This window comes from Artibeus jamaicensis, unplaced genomic scaffold (genome assembly GCF_021234435.1).
Source record: "Artibeus jamaicensis isolate MK-2021 breed Jamaican fruit bat unplaced genomic scaffold, CSHL_Jam_final contig_1998, whole genome shotgun sequence".
In the NCBI taxonomy this organism is placed as follows: Eukaryota; Metazoa; Chordata; class Mammalia; order Chiroptera; family Phyllostomidae; genus Artibeus; species Artibeus jamaicensis.
This window is the reverse complement of record NW_026521407.1, coordinates 21,087,645-21,108,911: the sequence shown is the minus strand read 5'-3', so window position 1 is coordinate 21,108,911 and position 21,267 is coordinate 21,087,645. Positions and strand designations below refer to the sequence as shown.

Below are 21,267 nucleotides of genomic sequence, written 5' to 3'. Positions count from 1 at the left end.
AACCATCTACGGCATCATATGGCCAATCTCCAGCTCTCCCACCTTCCTAGTTCCTGACAGTCGAGTCATGTTTCAAGTGCCCAGCGGTTTCTAAAGACGGCATTTAATGCAGAAATATCACAGAGTTGGAAATCCCTCCCCTTGAAAATCCCTTTCCTCCTTTAAACCACCAGGTGGTGCCGCCCCCTGCCCCCGAAGATCAAGAGCCAAGAATTAATTTTCTTTTTTCTCTCCATTTCAACTGGTGCCTCTCCTTTTCTTTGGAAATTGAAGCCAAAATCACTTTGAAGATTCAGTAGTGGAAGGTGGGAAGGGGCATTGGGTAAACGAAGGGACTTTTCTCTTGTCTGTTTTCAGATGCAGACACCTGTAATGTGCACGTGGGGACCTCTCCACCGTGGTTCAGGGTTAGGAAACCAGTTGTTGGGCAACAGTCAGTTCCAGACAAGCACGTGAAAGAAGCACGTGAAAGACGTAAGGGTCTTCACACAGATTCCTCCCGTCTTCAGTAGGAGCTTTCTCTCATGTGCTAAGCTGTTTCTGGAGGGCAGCTGTGCCCCTCTTCACATGTTCCAGTGGCGTAGATGAATCATGAAGCCATAAAATAAAGATTTAGTGCTTGACGTCAAGACAGGAACTTTCCCTGGGTGGGTGCCCGTCGTGGGTGGGAGGGAGCAGAAAGAGCACGCCCCCACATGGCATGAGTGGGGCACTGCATCTTTTAGAATCTGGAAAAAAGTGACCACTCAAACTTGAATAAAAGGATGCGCTTAGAAATAAGCAAAATGCCTTTGAGCCATTCAAAACTAGAGTCGAAGAGGCTAAGAAGTCTAGAAAATGTTTCCGTAATTTGAAGTGAAACAAGTGGTATAGGAAACTGTATATTAAAATGTCACCAATAATAGCTAACATTGATTGTGGTTTTCATGTGCCAGGCGCTTGGTGTATATTTAGTTCTCATAACAACCTTACTAAGTAGATATGATTATCAAACCCATTTTACCATGATAACACTGAGGCAGAGAGACAGCATTTGCCTGAAGCCTTATGGCTAATGATTGACCTCGCCACAATCCCATGGCTGACAGAGCCAGCATCCCATGGCTGACAGTGTGACCTGTTCTTGTCATCTTTTGTGCTGACTGCAAATATGCAAAAGAGTGTACATGAACTGGGCACGGGCTCAGCCATTGTCTTAGGGATACTGGGGATTTTATATGTTTGGGCAAGGGTCTTTAATGAGGTTATGTTTATAGCTTTAAAAGAGGAAACAGTAGGAGAGTTATGGATAGGTTTAGAGACAGTCATAGGCTTTAAATTTAGATGTCTCCAAGCTGAAGGGCCCTCTGACAAGACAGGGAACCACCCTGGCCTTTCTTAAATTCCCATGGGACCAGCAAGAAGGGCCTCTGTGGGCCTTGGTTTCTCCATCTGCCAGGTTGATATAACAATTGTTGAGTAATTAGTTCATGTTCAAATTCAGCATTAATTATAATATATAAAGAAAGTCATGCTAGTCCCATAAATGAGTAAAGAAACAGAACCATATTCTTAGCAAGCATTGTCACACTCGTGTAGATAATTGAATTTCTTCCCCCAAGTCATTCTGGTTCTCTGGAAAACAAGAAGAAAGGAAAGGTAATGTTAGCCCAAGGACCCTCCTCTCTCCCCGCTTTCGGTCGGCCTTTTGATTTTGTTTATGCACACACCGTACACAGTGAATACGTATTGCTGACTACTCTTCATTTTGTTTTGTAACAGGGGCTCAGCTTTCAGAGGAGGTATTTTTTCCAGGGATTTGAAATTTTCTGCACTTAATCAGCTAAGGATTTGCCTATTTGTTCTAATTCAACCAAATCGTCTCCAGTGATATCTTGGGGATGATTTTTAAAGCTCTCGTGGCTGGTGATGTGTTAATTAGTGTTGCCGTATTCTTGGGAGGCCTATTAGATTCAGACACCCTGCATCTCTGGTGGGACTGGGCCCATGGGCTATGAAAAACAAAGGTCCTTGATTCCATAAGAATTCAGAAATCACTTAAAACCATGTTGGTACATTTTCCTTTTTGCTGGAGAGAAGATGGTAGCTTCCAGATGGGTTCTACCCACTGACCTGTAGACATCGGGGCCATTCCCTTCGCAGGGGAAGAGCCAAAGCCCTGAGTGGCAGGCTTCGCCCATGTAGCAGGTCTCCTTGGCTGTGGCCCCTGGCTTGTGCCCCCAGGCCCCTGTCTGCTTTCACCCAGTGATACAATGTGTTGGGGCAAGAATTGTGTCCCTTGTTTCTGGGAGAGGAAACCAGGAAGTCACTGTGTCACATCAGGTCACCCTGTGATCCAGTGGGAAGAGTGACCCTTGGACTGGTCTGTCTGTTTGCCTGGGGTCCTCATTCTTAAATGCAGCTATGTGATGCCCCCATGGCAAAGATGAAGGGGCAGGACCACGGGCTGAGGTCTAGCAGGGGCCTCCGTCTTTGTGCGGATTCTTAGATGCTTATGTTCAGATGTAAAAAAAGGTTTTTTGATGATGATCTACTTTGAAGTGGTTCTTTTCTACCCTCCTGAAGGAACTGTAGCCCTGGATTCCATATTCAGTGTTGATAAGTATTTACTACTTATACTTAGAAATGGTAGGTTGATTGGGTTAAGAAACTGTTTTTGTGTTTGTCTGTGAGTGGGAATGATGGTAGATTCGAGACTTCCACTGAGCTGTCCATTTCTCTTGTCACTCACCGGAGAGTGACCTCTCTGCCATGTACACATCTCTGAACTGAAACCTCTGGGGTTTCAGGCCCCTAAATGCCACTACAGTGACTGCACACACTGCACATTTTGGAGAGCACAGGAGAGCAGCACTCTGCCGCCGCGCCAGTCGGCCAAGGGGCAGTTTCCAGGTAGAGGATTTGGCTTGACTCAGGGCTCTGTGACCTGGGACCAGTTCCCCCCTCTTTCTCCTCTTCAAGCTCCTCATTAGTTAAGGGGGCGATCTCTACTTCACAGGGCTTTTGTAAGGATTGTGAGTATTACGCTAAGTCCTTAGTATCACCTACTAGCCAGTGTCATCGATGTTTTCTATTTCTGCCTCGACATCAGCTATTCCATCCCTAAATGTCCTTCCTCTTTCCCAGTCCTACTTCACAGGTGTCCAAATCTTCCCTATTTCAAGAAATCTCCTGGGTTCCTGTCACTGTGCCCCACTTATGTCCCCATACCAGGTACTGCCATTTCACCTGATGGGATGCGATGGTTCATCCAACCCTAACCAGGAGAGGCAAGAACAGTCTTCACTCAGGACACCTCTGTACATTCATGGTTTATTTGGGTGGATTTTCCTCATTGCAGGCTCACTCGTGGTGGCGTATTTAACTTTCAGAAGTACATCGGGGGCTCACAGCGTCCCGCTTCCCACGGGAGAAGGACTCACGCCTTGGGAGCCCAAGACGAGGCAGGCTCCTTTCCCTCGGTCCACGATGCCTTGTGCTTGATGTTGTGGTGTGGGGTGTGCTGGGGGTGTCTCATCTCTGTGGCTCTCTGGACATTGTTTGCAGGAGGTTCAGAATCTGAGCCCTCTGCATCACTAACAAAAACCAGCCCAGCCTTCATCACTTGTTAGAGACTGAGTTAGCTCTGCTCCTTAGACTTAAAGGAATTTATTTATGTCTTCCCTGTCTGTCATCGCTTAAATTATAAAATTCTAAAGGGAAGAGTTGGATTTTCTGGTTGTTTTTTTTCCCACTGAAGAGCATCTAGGTCAGGCCAGTGAGCTCAGAGGAGGCCCAAGGAGGCAGTGACGCCCACCGCTGGCCCAGGGGACGCCAGGGTGGCCTCCACCATGGTGCAGCTTATTTCCTGCACAGCCCTCCACTCTGCTGGCTCGTGGCTTTAGTATTCATGCGCTTGAAATCCCAGATATTTAGTTCAATTTCCCATCTAGCCTCTGCAGCTTGAGTTGTTAGATGTCGTCAACTTTAAACATACAGCAACACCCCCACCCCCCGTGTGTATATACATGCGCACATATGCAAACATACATGAAGGCTGTCTGATATCTGAGGCAAGCAAGACTGTACCACGTGGCACTCATATGCTTGCACACTCATGTGTGCACATACATACAGATGCCACACAGAGGGTGTCTAGCTTTGAGTGTGCAAACACTGCCTGGAGGGGTTGCCGTCCAGCGGAGACGGTTGTGTGCCCCCCCCAGAGGCCGGTGTACGAGCTGAGGCGGCTGACTGCAGGAGGGCTGGCGGGCCTGCGCTCCCAGGGATCCATACAAGGCCTCTTCTCCCTCATGGAACCGGGAGTCAGCTGTTCCCGGGAGAGGGCCCGCCAGGACTGGGGAGGGCTGCACCTGTCTCTGGTGTCCTCGCACTCTTTAAGCCCTGCTGGCGCGATTTGAGTAAATAAACCCAAAATCATTCTCAAAGTTTTTTTTTTTCTTTTCTTGATTTTGAAATATAAAACAGTATTCCACTTGGGCAGTTTATCTGAAAAGGGAATCAAGGACGTGGGCAAGTTTATGGACTGAGAGTCTAGTCTTTAAATGAGGCACCACGAGGGCAGGATAATCCACCCTCGCCTTGCATTATAGCAGGGAGTGAGGTCGGAGAGAAAGGAATCCCTGAAGTTCCCCTCGTTTCTTCATTGCACTTCGGGAAAATTTTCTGTAGCTTTCAGCTTGGAGGTGAGAGTTCATTCAGTTGTGGAAAATGTGTGAGTAGAGAAGGGAAGGAGGGGCATAGAGCTTGCCTCCTGCCCTGCAGGTTGGTGACCTCTGACCTCAGTGAGAGAGGTCCCCCCACCAGGCCTCTGTGGTTTCTGCAGCTTGGGAGCCACATAATTAATGCTCCAGACCAGGACGCTTCTGAGAGTGAAAGGGGCACCAATGGCCCTGCTGTGGTAGCAAAGCCACACTGGGATGTGTGGTTACCCTGGTCGTGGTGGGTTCCCTAAAAGCATGTTCTGGTGACCTGTCCGTGACAGCTGAGCTATGCTTTTCATGTTCTCATGGTCGAAAGGCTCTCTGTTCCATTCGTGCCCCTGTGTATTTTAGATTTGCTCACCGCCCCAGCTCTGGGAAGCCTCTCTCATAGATCCACTCATGCCGTGACCCCCAGCCTGGCTGCTCAGCCTCACCTGTATTTCGATCCAGGCATATTACCTCCAGTAGGAATAAACAAATGATCCAGGAGACCAGTGGTGTTTGGGACTCTCTGGTCCTAAGAAATGACACCCTTCAACTGTGTTCTCAAAAGGGACTTTGTAAAAGGAGGGTTAGTTCATGGAAGTCAAGGGCTGGCTACTGAGGTCAGCTCATGGAGGTCAGAAGGTCTTACTGCATCCGGGCTGCCATTCGTCTGTCTCTCGGCCTGTCTCTGGACACATGATTTCCCATCTCTACTTGTCTGTGGGTACCTGCTTCCTCCTGTGTGTCTCCAACCTGCTGCCTTGTTCCATGCATGCATGGTACGTCATGGCTGCCCTCATATCGTGTGACCTTTTGGTTGAGAACCCACACTAGAGTCCCGGGCTCTTTCCCCATTCCAGTCCCCATCCCTGAGAGAGAATCTCATTGGCTGAGCCTGGCATTGGAATAGGTGCCCCCTGAGTTATTGTGACCAGGAGAGCAGTCTCACGTGATAGACTTCCGTGGGCTGTGGGAGAGAAGGGCACGTGACGCTGCCACAGTCCACGCACACAGCATTCAGGGTAGTCTGAGTAGTTTCATGCAGCCTCTCCTTTAATCCTTGAAAAACCCCTTCTGAGTAGCCCTTCTCAGAAGTAGGTACTGTTATCCCATTTTGCGAACCAGGAAAGTAAGGCACAAAGAGGTTCAAGAGCTTGTGAGCTGGTGTCTGGTTCTAGAATCTGTGCTTCTGATCACAGCTGAATATGGCTTCTCCAAGATAGGCACTGCTAACGTGCTGTTTTCACCTTCCTTACCCTTGTCAGTACCGTTACAGTGGGCACTGAATGTCTCCTCGGTGAAAGTTTGCTGAATGAGTGAACAAATGGATGAGTGAGTGAGCGAAGGGATGAAGAAGCATGCAGAAGAATCCACGGTCCATTTAGAAGTTAGGAAGTAGCTCATATCCTGGTCTTGAAAGCTTCCTCCTGCTGCTGCTTGCCCAAGTTCAAAGTGTTCACTCATGTTCAAAGTGCTCTCTCTTCCCGTCCCTCTCTTTTTGCTCAGACAAAAGTGAGAATGGTGAGGCATACCAGAGGAGGAAGGTGGTGGCCACCGGCCTTCCAGAGGGCCCTGCTGTCCCCATGCCTTCTCCAGGGAACCTGGCTCCTCGCAGTGACAGCAGCTGGAGGAGGATCGCGCTGCTCATCTTGGCCATCACCATACACAACATCCCAGGTGAGGTCTTGCCACCTGCCTGAAGGTGAGGTCCCTGCCAGCTCCGTTGCCTGGCTGGAAAGGGGGCCTGGGAAGTCGGGAGGGTGCGGATCCTTTTTTGAGGGGACTGGGGGAAGAATTGCAATCTTTCTTGACTGTATTGTTGAGGTTTCTTCTAGAATCTAGAGGGATCATTGTGTGTTAAAACTTCCCAGTCCAGTCACTTCAGACAGTGTCACTCCTGTCTCCGTTAGCGAGTTCCTTTCTTCACGTGTTTGACGCTGAGTCCCTCGGAGCCCATGTCCACAACGGTGGCCTGATTGCGGGGAATGGGCCTTTCCTAAGCTTGGGTGTCTCTAGTTCCACTTCTCGCTCTTTCAAAAGACGGATTTCAGTACAGTTAAAATAGACGTTTGTCTTACCTGCTTTCTTTACGCGGGACATCTTTCCGAAATGTCCTTACCAATCCTTTCTTTTTTAGCATTTTGGGAGAATTGGTTTTATGTCTTTGGATTTATTTTCTTTGAAAAAAAAATGTATTGGTGTACAGTTTTAAACAATAATACATGTTTTATGTAGCATAACTAGAAAACACAGATAAGAATAAAAATGCATAAAGGTGTCATAAAAAATAAATTGGGGCAACCTGAGGAACGTCTTGGGCTACTTTTTGGAATTCCAGCTGTACTACTTACTCATTGGTATATCATAACAGGTCACTTGGGGTTCACTTGCTTTTCTCATCTCTGAAATGGGGATAATGCTACCACTGAGATAACTAGGATCTTTGTTTTTTACAAAGCAAACTTCATTTATTTTGATAAGATGCTATATGTGTATATCATATGTGTCTGATAAATAAAATGTTATGTATATGCTCTATATGTGTTTAAACATATGTGTATGTTTAGTGCAGTAGCTGGGGCTTACGAGAGCTTGAAACGTGCTGTTATTGGCATCAGCAATATTCCTGTCCTCTCCAGCCGTGACTTCCTCAGTCTCGAGGCCTTGAACATTCTGATTCATTTTTTGTTGTATTGGAACTACAGTTTAAGCAATTATGTTGCTCAGGGAGTATCCACAGATGACATATTACCTGAGTCCTTGTAGAGTTCATAGTGTCAACCTGTTACCTTGTTACAGGAGCAATGACTTGAGCGGAAAAGCTGGCTAGAGGCCCATATTTCTCTTCCAAGCCGCTGTGGATGTCGTCCCATTACCTTCTGGCTTCATATGTGAGAGCAAAGGCCACGGCCAAGCCGAGTCCCTTTCCCTGGGGGTAACTCCACAGTCGTAGGCCTGCACGAGAGGACGGGTCCTGCTCATGTTTAAAGAACAAAAGTGGCGGTGCGTTATATACTCCAGTGTGCGTGTTAAATCTGGCCGTGTTGCCCAGTCACGTTTCGCAGTCCTCCTCCAGCGGAGGAGCACCGCTGGAGGGTGGTCATGTAGGCCGGCCTGCCCAAGTTTTTCCGCAGCTTCTGTTTCCCACTTCTGTCTTGGCCCTTTCTCTTGGGTGTTACTTCTCTTGGTGGGTTTTCAGAGCTTGCTACTGAGTACGCCTTCAGATGAAGTCTGATGGGGGACACTAGTGTACAAAGCTGATCGTGTGGATTTGCCTTGGTGGGGAGGGTCTGGTCACACTCTCCCCTAGTGTCTTAATGAGCTTGGTGGAAGACCCGAGGCGCCGCAGAGGGAGATTTGAAAGTCTCTACAGTTTCTTCCATCCTGTTCAAAGCTGATCATTAGAGAAGCTGCTTGTGCCGCCTTTTCGGTCATAATAGTAGCTGTCTTTCTGCGGTTCAAGACCCCTTCTCTAATCAGTTGAAACAGAACAAAAGGTATGTCTGGTGGGTGGGTCTAGAGCCAAACAAAATAACTCCACTGGCTTGAGTGGGGATTCGCTGTTTCCTTGCAGAACAAAGTGTTCTAAGATGCAGATTTCTAGTGATGGGCTTTTAGGACCCAGGAATATGCTTTCCCCTGCACACCCCTTCTCATGTCACAGCTGCCCCTACCCTACTGTGTCCCCATGTGCGCATTTGGAATTGTCCCCTGAATTCAGACTGGACTTCGGAGGGGCGAGGGTGGAAGCAGGGAGACCTGTGAGGAACCCAGGTGGAGACAGCGGTGGCTAATCAGGGTGGTAGTGCCAGTGGTGCAGGGAGGCCTCCCGTTCTGGTGTCTGTGGAAGGTGAAGCCAACGGGACTCGCTGATGGGTCGGATGTAGGGTGCGAAAGAAAGAGGGCCCAGAAGCACCCCGGGATTTCAGGGCTGACCAGCTACAAAGGTGGAGTTGCCGTCAACTGAGAGGGGAAGTTTGCAGCAGGAGCAGGTTTAAGGGGGACTGTCAGGAATTGGGTTTTGGACTCTGAGGTTTCATTGCCATTAGACATTGAAGTGGAGATACTAACGAGGCAGCTGGACGATCGGTTTCGGGATGGGTGCATTCGGGGACTGGGAGGATACATTTGTGAATCACTGGCGTATAGATGTAATTTAAACCCGTAACACTGGATAAAATCACCAACGGTTGAAATAGACATGTCTCCAAAGACCCCACTGGGACCCTCTCCTGGAGTCTCAAGCATCTAACTCGTCTGAGGAGAGGGTCACCTGCCCTCAGCTCCCATCAGCAGCTTCACGCCCTTTGCTGAGAACTGTTACCACACCTCGTCTGTCGCCAGCTCGCCTTTGTGTGGGTGCGTGGTTTCTTTAGCAATAAACCCACAACCTTTGGGCCGACTGAGCTCACCTTTGAAAAGGTCTCTTCTTTAACATTATCCTTTCCAGTTTATTAAAAATTTATCTAGAGCTTTGACATTCCCTGAGACTCTGGGTTGCAAGATAGATTTTTCAAAGTGACTAAATGGATAATTGATTTTTTATGAATTTTTTGTCTTTGCTCATTTAGTTTTATATGTCCTGAGGATGACATTTTGTTCAATTTTTCCCCTTTTTTATTAGTTTTATTTTTTAATATATTTCATCGATTATTCTATTACAGTTGTCCCATTTTCCCCCTTCACTCCTCTCGACCCTGCCCCCCTCCCACCTACATTCCCCGCCTTTAGTTCATGTCCATGGGTCATACATATAAGTTCTTTGGCTTCTACATTTCTCGTACTATTCTTACCCTCCCCCTGTCTATTTTGTACCTACCATCTATGCTACGTATTCTCTGTGCCTTTTACCCCCTTTCCCCCTCCTATTCCCCTGTTAATAACCCTTCATGTGATCTCCATTTCTATGGTTCTGTCCCTGTTCTAGTTGTTTGCTTAGTTCATTTTTGTTTTTGTTTTTTAGGTTCAATTGTTGATAGTTGTGAGTTTGTTGTCATTTTACTGTTCAGAGTTTCAATCTTCTCATTTTTCTTAGATAAGACCCTTTAACATTTCATAAAATAAGAGTTTGGTGATGATGAACTCCTTTAACTTGACCTTATCTGAGAAGCAGTTTATCTGCCCTTCCATTCTAAAATGGTAGCTTTGCTGGATAGAGCCATCTTGGATGGAGGTCCTTGCCTTTCATAACTTGGAATACTTCTTTCCAGCCCCTTCTTGTCTGTAAGGTCTCTTTTGAGAAGTCAGCCGACAGTCTTATGGGCACTCATTTGTAGGTAACTGTCTCCTTTTCTCTTGCTGCTTTTAAGATTCTCTCCTTATCTTTCATCTTGGGTAATGTAATTATAGTGTGCCTTGATGTATTTCTCCTCAAGTCCAACTTCTTTGGGACTCTCTGAGCTTTCTGGAAGTCTATTTCCTTTGCCAGAATGGGGAAGTTCTCCTTTATTATTTGTTCAAATAAATTTTCCACTTGTTTCTCTTCCTCTTCTTCTGATACCCCTATAATTCACATGTTGGAATGTTTAAAAGTGTTCTGGTGGTTCCTAAGCCTCTCCCCATATTTTTTAATTCTTGTTGCTTCATTTTCTGGTTGGATGTTTCTTCCTTCTGGTCTACTCCATTGATTTGAGTTCCAGTTTCCTTCCCATCATTATTGGTTCCCTGTACATTTTCCTTTATTTCACTTAGCATAGCCTTCATTTTTTCATCTAATTTGTGACCAGATTCAACTGATTCTGTGAGCATCCTGATCACCAGTGTTTTGAACTGTGCACTTGATAGGTTGGCTATCTCTTTGTCACTTAGTTGCATTTTTTCTGGAGCTTTGATCTGTTCTTTCATTTGGGCCTTTTTTTTTTTTTTTTTTTTTTTTTTTTTTTTTGTCTCAAGGCTCCTGTTACATAGTGAGGGGCAGAGCCTTAGATGTTCACCAGGGCTGGGCAACCCAGTGGCTGGGTTGTGGCACTGTATGTGGGGGCGGGGTCCGAGAGGGAACAATGGCACTTGCCCATTCTCTGCCAGCTTTCAGTTACTTCCCCCGCTTCTCCCAAGCAAATTGGGCTTTTCTAGTGCTGATTCCTGCGTGGGTGGGTTTGTGTATATTCCAGGACCTTGTGTCTGTCCAATGACCTCTCCTGTGAGGCTGGGAGTGTCTCCCGGCACCTCAACACCCACAGATGCTTTAAATCTGTGTTTTGAGGCTTTATTTCCCTACTCTGGGACCCTGGGTTGCGTGGTCTGTCTTGCTCTCCAGTTTTGCCTGGTTTATCTGCGCATAAATTTGGGCGCACCCACTCCACCAGCTGCTTGTGCGCCACACTGCACTCCACAATCCACCACCTCGCTGGATCCATCAGCTGCTGCCCTGTGCACCTGGGGTCTGCCAGCCACTGCTTTGCTGAGACTCCTTTCTGCCGGGCCACCAACTTTTCCCTTCCCACTGGTCTGGATGAATGTTTCTTCTTTAACTCCTTGGTTGTCGAACTTCCATACAGTTCAATATTCTGTCAGTTCTGGTTGTTTTTTCTTTCTAAATTGTTGTTGTCCTTATTTTGGTTGTGCGAGGAGGCACAGTGTGTCTACCTGCCCCTCCACCTTGGCTGGAAGTTCTAAAAAAATGTTTTTTAAAAATGTTGAAGTAAAAGCTTGTTAGCGAGTGTCCTGTCTCCTGGGGGTTTCTGGAATCTCAGGACACACATGTTGGCTTGTGGACGCACCTAGGGCATTCGAGTTAATATTTGATTCACATGTGCAAGGACATGTGTTCCTTGTCTTCTGTGGCTCCCAGGTCCCCTTCAGAATCTGATCAGAGCAGTGCCTTCTTATCACAGGATGCTGTGCACACAGTATTTGCAGGCAGTTTTGGGTGCCCACAGACCTCGTGAAGATCGTCTGTCCACAGGTCTTAGAGCAGGAAAGAACCCTGCTTTAGAGAAACAGATGGCCAGGTGCGCAGGCAGTTCAGATGTTTCTGGAAGAAGTGGTAAGGAGCAGCGGAGGTCAAGGCTCCTGAGGGTGGCGATGCCTCGTCCTCCTCATTCTTCATCCTTCTCCTGGGCTGGGGCACTTAAGTCCTTTGGTAAATAATATCCCAAGGAAAGGATGTTTTTCTGACAGTGACCCCAGACTGAACACAATATCTCTTAAAGTGCTTTTCACACAATAGATTATAGACTTAAGTTCTCCTAGCCTTCCAGAATTCCTGGGCCTGAGGCACACGGGCTCCCTTTCTGTATCTGAGTGGAATTAAAACTCAAGTAGCAATTGAGTTCCTACTAATCTCTTTTCATGAGTAGTTTATGGTCTCAACAGGGCACTGCTCTTCAGCGCTTTGTAGTGAGAAAGTCACTCAGACACTCACTGCTCCATTTGGCAGTTTAGGGGAGGGGCGTATTAAGTGATCGCTGTGATTTCTTCCAGCCCTCACAAGGGGCGAAGCTGTGACACATAATACAGATTGTTCATTAGTGATCTCGTTTATTCAGCAGGTTAGTCACTCCTTCCTCTAGGGCTCTTTGCTGTATGTATTTTGTGCCTCCTTCCATCACGAGATGGCAATGATAGTCTCCCAATGGCAGTTATTTGAACATGTTTGTTTCCCCCGGTAGATGGTGCTTCTTGCAAGAAGGTCCATGCCATCTTTTTTTTGGTTCCCATGTTACCATTCATATTGCAGAGCAATAGACATTCCAGTGCCTACACTGACTGGTGCATTTTGTCACCTAACCTCCACTCCAGGAGGGGAGAGGCCATTCGGGAGTCCGGTGTCCTTGTTCCCTCTACCGTGGCCACCAGGTGGGCTCAGGGACGGCGTTTAACTTCTGTGAGTTTCCATAACATAGTGGGCTTTCCTTTGTGTGCAGTGATTTACAAAGTCCATATAGAAGAAGAGGCTGGGGCATCTCATGCTCCTTATTTTTCTCTCGTTAGAGTTGGGTCCAGGTCACGTCGTGGCTGCTGCCAGGACACAGAGAGAACTGGGGGTCACTGCTTGTGTGTCTCCAGAACAGCATGACAGTCGATCTGTAGTATTTGGCTTGTCTTCATGGACGGCTCCTCATAGACCACATTTCCGCCTTTAAACGAAATGCTTGAGGTTGTAATCAGAAGTGGTTTTGCTTTGAGAACAAAACCCATCGATTTATACACTAAAATATGAACAGTGGTTGGTTCATCCTGGGATTTTGGCTGATATTTATTCCCTTCATGTTCTTGTGAGATTTGTAACTCTGGTTTCTCTAATGAGTGTCTATGATGCGTGTGATCAGATGGACGTAATTTTTGGAAGGGAGACCTCCATCATCCAGCTGCCTCAGTGCCCCAACCCCCAATACACACATAGGGGTGTGTGTGGGACTCTTTCTTTATGCCTGAGATAATCGAATTGGGGTGGTTTTAATCGCAGGTTGAAAACAGAATGAAGTATTATATTAGCTCCCTATGGTGGCTGAAACAGATTATGCCAAACTTAATGGCTTTAAATAACCCAAATTTATTCTCTTACAGTTCTAGAGGCCAGAGCCTGAAATCACTTTTGTTGGGCTAAAGTCGGGTGTTGGCAGGGCTGTGCGCCTGCTGGAGGCTCCTGGCCTCTTCCAGCTTCCGGAGCCCTTCTGGCCCTATGGCCACAGAACCCCAGTCCCTGCCCCCGCGGCCACACTGCTGTCTCTTCAGTGTCTAATCTTCTCTGCCTCCTTGCTGTAGAGGTGCTAGTGATTACAGTTAAAGCCCCTTGGTAATCCAGGGTCCTAACCTCACCCCAGACAGCCCTGGAGAGCCCCCTTTGTACAGTCTCCATCGTGAGAGGCTCTGGGGCTGTTGGCGGCATGAGCCTGGGCATTCTCGTTACCCTGTCTGGTCTCCATTGCGGCAGGGGCACCACCTAGACTCTGCGGGAAGGAGCCAGGTGCTGGAATGAAGAACTTAATTGACTCTTCATTTTCCTGGGACAGAGACTGAATAGAAAATTTTATTAAGCATGGACTTTTTCAGAGAAAACACTGGTGTAACAGCCTGTGCTTCCCATTGCTTTGCAACTAAAACCTGGAGGAGTTTACTCCACAGCCAGAGAGACCCAGGCTCCGTGAATGAGTAAACTGAGCCCCACTCAACAGCATAAATCATTGGTGGTCATAAAATACATTGATAATACTAGAGGCTGCTACTTCCTGGGGCTGTTTGAAGTTCCAGGCATTAAGTGCTCCATGTATACGATTTAGATATTTGTATCCCTGTTTTATGTTTTAAAAACTGCAACCCAGCAGGGTTCAAGTCCAAGCTCAAGGTTGCATAAGCAGGTACTGGTAGAGTTGCTTCACATTCTGTGTCTATGTTGCCACCAGCCTCCCTCTTTTTTGGCAAGCTTACTTCCTTTCTCCCAGTAGATTGCAAAGGTTACTGAAAAATTCAGGACATGCTTCTGGTTCTTTGAAGCTTGCCACATTAGATGCACATGTCTGTAACGCTACACTGGTGTGCTGGTGTGATTAGCATGGAAGAGGCAATGGGCTCCCTTCAGCAAGGAGATTTTGATAGACAAAATGTGGACTGGAGCCTTGTCCATGCACAGGACGTGTCCCTGTGGGTGCTTTGCAGAACTGTGTAGAGATGAGCATGCCTGCAGCCCCTGCACAGCCACCGCTGCCGCCACCAAGTGAGGATGGTCCAGGCCCCAGAGATCATCAACCCTTCAACCACATCAAGGAAGGTGACCTGGGGAGATGGGACAAGCACAGGATTTCAAGTTAGAAAGGCCAGGGCTTGGATCATGGAGCTACCAAACACTTGACTGCTGGTAACCTTAGGGAAGACTAAGGGGGGGTCTCCGCTTTCCCAGCTGGAACATGGCAGTGATGGCAATCAGCAGGGACACTCACCATGCTCCTGCCTAAGAAGTGTGTATGATGACGCCTAGCACAGAGAAGGACCTGAAAAACGTTCATTCCCTTTGTGTCCTCCTCTCTTCGCACCCACTTCTTCCTCCTCCTTGGTCTTCCCCATTGCTTTGACCCTCCAGGATCATTTGGCTCTGGTCTTGGTGGTCTCAAGTGTGACATTTCCAATCACTTGAATTTTCATCTCCAGCGGGTTCCTTTTGAAGGCGCTTCTCATTTTTCCTCCGGGGAGTTTGGAAACACTGTAATAGTCTCCTTTAATTATCTGTGTCTCAGTGGGAAGCCTGACATTATAATTAGCACGGGCTCCTGTCTGAGATGACATTTCGCTCGACATATCGTGTTCCTGGGGTATGTGCCGGAGCAGAGGCTGGTGGCACACTCCTGAATGTCGCTGCTGGGTTGGAATGTGAGAGCCAGCGCAGGCACCCGAAGGTGAAGTCACTACTCTGGGGTCCCTGCCTGATCACAAAGCAAGTGACGGGGCGACTTTGCGATCCTGTCAACTCCTGCCACTGGCCACAGAGACTCGGACGCCCATCGCCTGCTCTCTGGCCTGGAAGTTAAGTAAGCTGCATTAAGGCTGCACCAGGATTAGCACGAAAATTGAGGCTCCTTCCCACATTTAGCACATTCTGTCATCCTCCTACCTGTTATGTCAATTAGAGAAAAAAATTAACGGAGAATTTGAACACATTTTCATATCAGGGCTCAGAAGTTTCCAGTTACTTCTAGTTGTCTTTCTAGTGATGCCTGGGCAGGGACTGGCTAGAACATGGTTTTGGTAAGGCCTTCTCCACCTGCCCTGCCTACTACAGCAGCTGTGGCCAGGTGGACCAGCACAGGCTGTAGGATTAGAAAGGGGATGGCCAGTTGGATCCCGTGACCAGCAGATGCCCTGCTATTGGATATTTACTTACCAGATGAAGTGTGAAATTTAGACCCTCTGGTGCTGACCAGCTCATGGCTACCATGTGGGGCAGCCCAGACGCAGACCAGTTTCCTTATCACAGAAAGTGCTGTTGGATGGCGAAATATATCACAAATAAAGTAGGTTAAGTATCAACATTTTCAAATAATTAATTTTTTAAAAATAAATTAAGGACGGGACAGAGGGATTTCTATGTTGCCATTCCCTGGTTCTGCTGATCTGTTTTGTTCTCGAGTGGGGGACCACAGAGGGTGGGGCGGCTTGCAAGGGGGATTGTTCAGCAGACTCATCATCATGTTGATGTTGGGGGGCGGCGGAGGTGGGGGGAAGAGCTGCACCAAGGACAGGCTCCTCATTCTATCCTCTGGGCGCTGCGTTACCTACAGAGAGCCACACACCCATCCCCCGAGCAAAGCTCAGTAACTGGCCCGTGTTCACTCGGCCCCTTTGATTTTGAAGCAAGGACATCCACTGTCACGTGAACACCTGCAGCGTTTGCTGTCAGGTTTTTCCAGGGCCACCTCCCCCAGTGCTCCTAAATAAGATAAGGTACTGCCTGGCAAAGCTTGGCCCCGCTGTGGGAACAGCATTCTTCATTTACTGTGGATGCCTTTTCTTTTCTCTTGGCTTCCGTGCGCAGAGCCCCAGTGCTGCTGAGATGAGAATGGAACACGCTCCGGCAGTCTGACTCTCTGGCTTCTCTCTGCAGTCCGCACACTGTCATTTACCGCACTTCAATCCACTGCAGAGGAGGGAGGTTGTTTGTGAACTGGCACCAGCAACTCTACTCCTCTGCTGCCGGGTTTCTTCGTTGTGTGTCCTGGGCATGGATTACGTCTCTGATCCAGACACCTGGCCTGGAAAATGGCTTTTCTCTGGTTATAAGGAGACTGGAGACCAGGTGAGAGGTGATGGAGTAGTCGCTCTGTAGTGCTCAACCAAGCTGGCAGCGAGTGTGTTCTGGAGTACATGGGCAGTACCTCGGGCACCTTGTACGGACACAGGATACAAGCTACTTATGTAATAATGTTCAACTTCCTAGTAGCCACGTTAAACAAGCAAAAAGCAAGTGAAATTAATTTTCAAAATATGTTTCATCTAGCCTAAAGTAGGCAACATAGTATTTCTTCAACATAGAATCAATGTAAAATATCACGATATTTTACATGCTCTTTTCCCTTGAAGTCTGGTATGTATTTTGTATTTCTGGCGCATCTCAGTTTGGGTGCTAAATTTTCAGTGGTTCGAGTTAAGTGTAGTCCTACCAAAACAAAGCTGGGTACACAGGAAGAAATAGTTTCTATTTCTTTGGTTTTGAAATTTAAACTTGAATTAATTAAAATGAAATAGAATTATTCATTTCTCAGTCATGCTGGCCAAATTCCAAGTGCTTTTGTAGCCACACGTGGCTGCTTGCATGGTACAGATCTAGGTGTTCCCAGGCATACAAAAAGAGTAAGAGAATAAAATACAGCCTTTTTCTCCAAAGAGCTGCAGCCCAACAGAAGAAAAGTTATACACCCACATATTATAGTGCAGCGCAGAATGAATTGATCACCACAGGAAGTCAGAACAATAAGTGCAAACTCTCAGAGCAAGGGCGTAAACTCTCTTTTTGCTTGGCGTACTTTAAAAATAATATTTACTACTTTAAGAGTTGTGGTGGAAGCCAGGCTTTGTAGGACTGGTTGCCAGCATTTCCATCCATAGTGGAGAGGAGTGGAGCGGGCAGCCATGGGTGCTCTGCACAAGGGCAGGCAGGAAGGGTCAAGGCCATGACTGAATACCAGGCTATTCTCTTTCTTCCCCTAATAGTGAGGTGATGAGGAGATAATGCGTAGCCACGACACTGACCACCTCCGTATATTGGGGGCGGATCAGCTTGTGTCAGGAGTTATCTGTCCTTTCTGGCAGAATTTTCTCACTGCTGCTCTTCCCAGCAGCGTAGTTCCACCCTAGGCTGAGGCTGCAGTAAGAAATGCAGTGGTCCCCCCATCCATGGTTTTGCTTTCCAAGGCTTCACTTTCTGAGGTTTCAGTTAACCCACGGTCAACCACTGTCTGAAAACATTAAATGGAAAGTTCTAGAAATAAACAAATCATCAGTTTTAGACTGAGTGCCGTTCTGCGTAGCATGATGAAATCTCCCGCTTTGTCCTGCTGGGATATGAATCATCCCTCTGTCCAGGTCTCCACACTGTAGACGCTCCCTGCCCATCAGTCACTTAGTAGCGGTCTCAGTGATCAGATTGACTGTCTTGGTGTCACAGCGCTTGTGTTCCTGTCACCCCTATCGTATTTAATTGTGGCCCCAAAACCAGTCACATAGCTTTTATTACAGTGTATCACTATAACTGTTCTATTTGATTATTGTAATATTTTCTGGCACCTAATTTATAGAGTGAGCTTTATTATAGGAGTGTACGTGCAGGACAAAACAGTGCATACAGGGTTCGGTACGGTCCGGTTTCACACATCCATCCATCCACAGGGGGTCTTGGATGTATCCCCCATGGAAAAGGGGGACCACTGTGCCTTTTCTCCTCCGCCAGGGGAAGCCACACAGGACAGTCCCTACTGCAGCTGGGCCAGCTGCTGTCATCGAACAATTCAAACATCATTATGTCACCACGTGGAAATTCAGGAATCCCACGTGATCCACGCTGGCTGTATGATGACTTCTGATAAGAGTTTGGCTTGTCTGACTTCATTGTAAAGAGAACTGTAGCTTTTCCAAAACTTTGGTTAATGGAAATACCTGGTACCTTTACTAGCAGGAAATCTGACCAAGGAACCGTCTCAGGTGCTGCCGAGCCTCCCCTGCTGAGGTGGCCTCCTTTGTTCAGAAGCTATAGCAGATTGCGAGTTTAATCAGCCGGTAACATTTCAGATGCATACTTCAGAATAGGCCCACCTCATTCATATTCATGTATGCTAATTTTAGTGCACATTAATTATGGATTGCATAAGTCCCTGTTGATTCTATTTTGTCTCCATTCCCTTGATAGCTGTTATGGTGTGTAGTTGAAAATAATTAAAATGTTACTTGTGTTTTGCAAATAATAATTTTCAACCAAGGATGAACTCTGAAATCAAAATTTCATTTTCTTTTTCTTTCTCTGATTAAATAGAATGAGTGAAATGTACTTTGAGGTCCATTCCTTACTCTGTTGGGCTGTCTCACTTTTCAGGGTAGTGATGGCCACTTGAACTCCCCACTTAGCACCTGTGTCATGACTTAAACAACTTCCATAGCTTTTGCCTCCCATCTCTTGGTTGACATGGAGCCACGTTCAGAAGTGGTACGCTCAGTGTAGGGCTTTGGGAGAGGAAAGGGAAAGGTGGGCTGCTCTCTACAGGATACACATGGGGGTGGACGTTCTGTAAGCTCACTCTGTGTGAAGGCCCGTAGGGGGCTTGTGATGGGCCCAAGCTTCCTCCAACTCTTAGATTTCCAAGCCATTTCAAGCTCCCTCCGGTTCTTCAGTGGTTCAGCCTGTCGAGGAATGTACAGTCCCTTGGCCTGTGTTTTCTGCACATTCTCTGCTCAGAGGGGCAGGACCACCTCCTCATTCAGGGTCTGATCCTCAGCAGTTGTGAGTCCGCCTGCCCTTGCAGTGGGAGGAGCTGTTGGGAGTATATACATTTGGTCCCATTTCCTTTTGCCTTGGATCTTGGGCCAAAGCTTGCCAGGGCCCAGAGCATGGTAGCTCCCCTTGCCTCCTGCCCCGAACTCCTCCTTCTCCCACTCCTTACCTTTCCTACCCCTGCAAGTGGCCCTAAGCAGTTGGTTTTTGCAGCCAGTCCGTCCTGTGGCTCAGGCTTCACTCACAGCCTTGTAGACTGCTGGTCTCTTGGCTCCAGCGAACCAGCTCTTGTAAGTGGCACTCAAACAAGGGCTTGAAAATGAGCCAGCTCCCTTGTACTGTTTAATTTTCTCAAGGGAGAGGGAGCAAGGAGAGGAATCTCAGCAGATCTGCCTTACTGATAAGCTACTGAAAGAACTTAACTAGAAAAAACTCACAGCGCAGGAAGACATGAAAGACGATGAAATTTGGAAATTGACTTTGAAGTATAGCAATTTAGACTAGTCCAGTTCCCCATTTCCATGGATCAGTAAGCATTAGGAATCAGAATGTATAGTCTTTATCTTATTTTGGAAATAACCAACTGCGTTATTATATATATGACAATCTCTCCAAGTTGTTATTTCTAGATCTGGGAAGGGAGGTGACTGATTGCTCCTGCCCCCACCCCACTCCACCTCCTAGCTTCACAGGTGACATGAGGGTAAAATACAGCTGTGGACATGAACCTGCTTGGCAATTAAAGCTACCAGGTAAAGAGCAGCTGTCCTGATTATTGGATACAGCAGCTAAAAGCACTGTCACTCCAGCGCCTCAGGCTTCCAAATTCCATTTCCTTTTAGCTTCAGAGCTTGGCTCTTCTTAGCTCTCTCTTGCTCTGATTAAAGTTCAGAGCTGTCCCCTCCTGGTACCTTGTTCATTTTCTCCTCTTCTACACGTTCTTCCTGGCACAGAGATATTAGGGAAGAGGTGGGGGCGTGTGGATGGGGAAAAAAATCTCTGAATCTTGTTTTTGCATGCAAACTCTTCTTAAATGTCAATGCTGCAATACAGGTGTTTTCTCTCATGCTCTTTTAATCAAATGCTTTTCTCCAGCAAAGCCATTTATTTATTTATAAATCAGTAAGTCACAGTGGCATTAGCTTCCCCTCCTGTGTCCCCGTTTCTAGGGTCAGCTTCCCTTTCATACCAGAGCCGTGTAGGGCCTTTCTGTGGGGAGTAGGGCTTGTGGGAGAAGCCAGCTGATGAACCGAGTCACTAGCCCACTGGAGGATGGAAGAATAAGCCAGGAGGAGGAGAGTGGACAGGTGGAAATGCAGGCACGAGGACTCGAGGGACATGGGTGTGTATGGGGTGTGGTGAAGATACGGGTCGTGCATCTTGCTCTGGTCCTCGGGCTCTGCCCTGGAAGGGACCAGTTGCTCTACCCTGACTTGTTCGGTCCTTAAGGACTCCTGATAAGCCTGGGTTTTGCTTCCCCTTAATTCTGAAGAGTGCCCTGTTGCTTAGAGACAGGAGATGGTGCCTGGAGTGAAGATAAGGTTGTCAAGGAAACCAAGCCACAAATTCCCTTGTTTTTCTTCGGGTTGCTGGACAGAAGAGTGAAGAATTTTTGCTTTGAGAACAGGAAGAAAAGTCTCTTTTCTGTGTGTGTTTTAAACAAGTTGACGTGTTGTCTGAGATGCAGCCACGTTGCTGCACGAGTTGACAAAACTGGGGTCTTGAGTTTTACGCTGTCTTGTGTCAGAGGGTGCTTTCTGATGTAGACAGAATGAAGCAGCCATTTAATCCTGTTTTGCTTTCAGATTTGGGGACCCCAGCAGCACCCCACCCCTTTCTGTTATATAACAGGTTACATCTTCTTTTTTAAAAAAATTATTTATCTTTAGAGGGGAAGGGAAGGGGAGAGGGAAAGAAACATCAATGTATGGTTGCCTCTCGTGAGTCCCCTGCTGGGAACTGGCCTGCAACCCAGGCATGTGCCCTGACTGGGACTCGAACTGCGATTCTCTGGTTCACAGGCCCGTGTTCAATCCACTGAGCTACACCAGCCAGGGCAGGTTACATCTTCTTAGTAACTTACTTTGGTTTCCAGATGACCTTGTGGCTCTCATGAAATTCTCACTGTTACTTGGAAGACAGTTTCAAAGTCCAGGAGGGAAAATA

General features: G+C 47.3%; 1 protein-coding gene across 4 annotated transcripts in view; it reads left to right on the top strand.

Moving 5' to 3' along the window:
* SLC39A11 (solute carrier family 39 member 11) overlaps positions 1 to 21,267 on the top strand; it is a 337,009-nt gene that overhangs the window by 235,255 nt on the left and 80,487 nt on the right. For all 4 annotated transcript variants that reach the window (XM_037128088.2, XM_037128090.2, XM_037128089.2 and 1 more), the window contains one exon: positions 6,195 to 6,365. In XM_037128088.2, the coding sequence (XP_036983983.1) occupies positions 6,195 to 6,365 (171 nt within the window). The remainder of the gene's footprint in view (positions 1 to 6,194; positions 6,366 to 21,267) is intronic.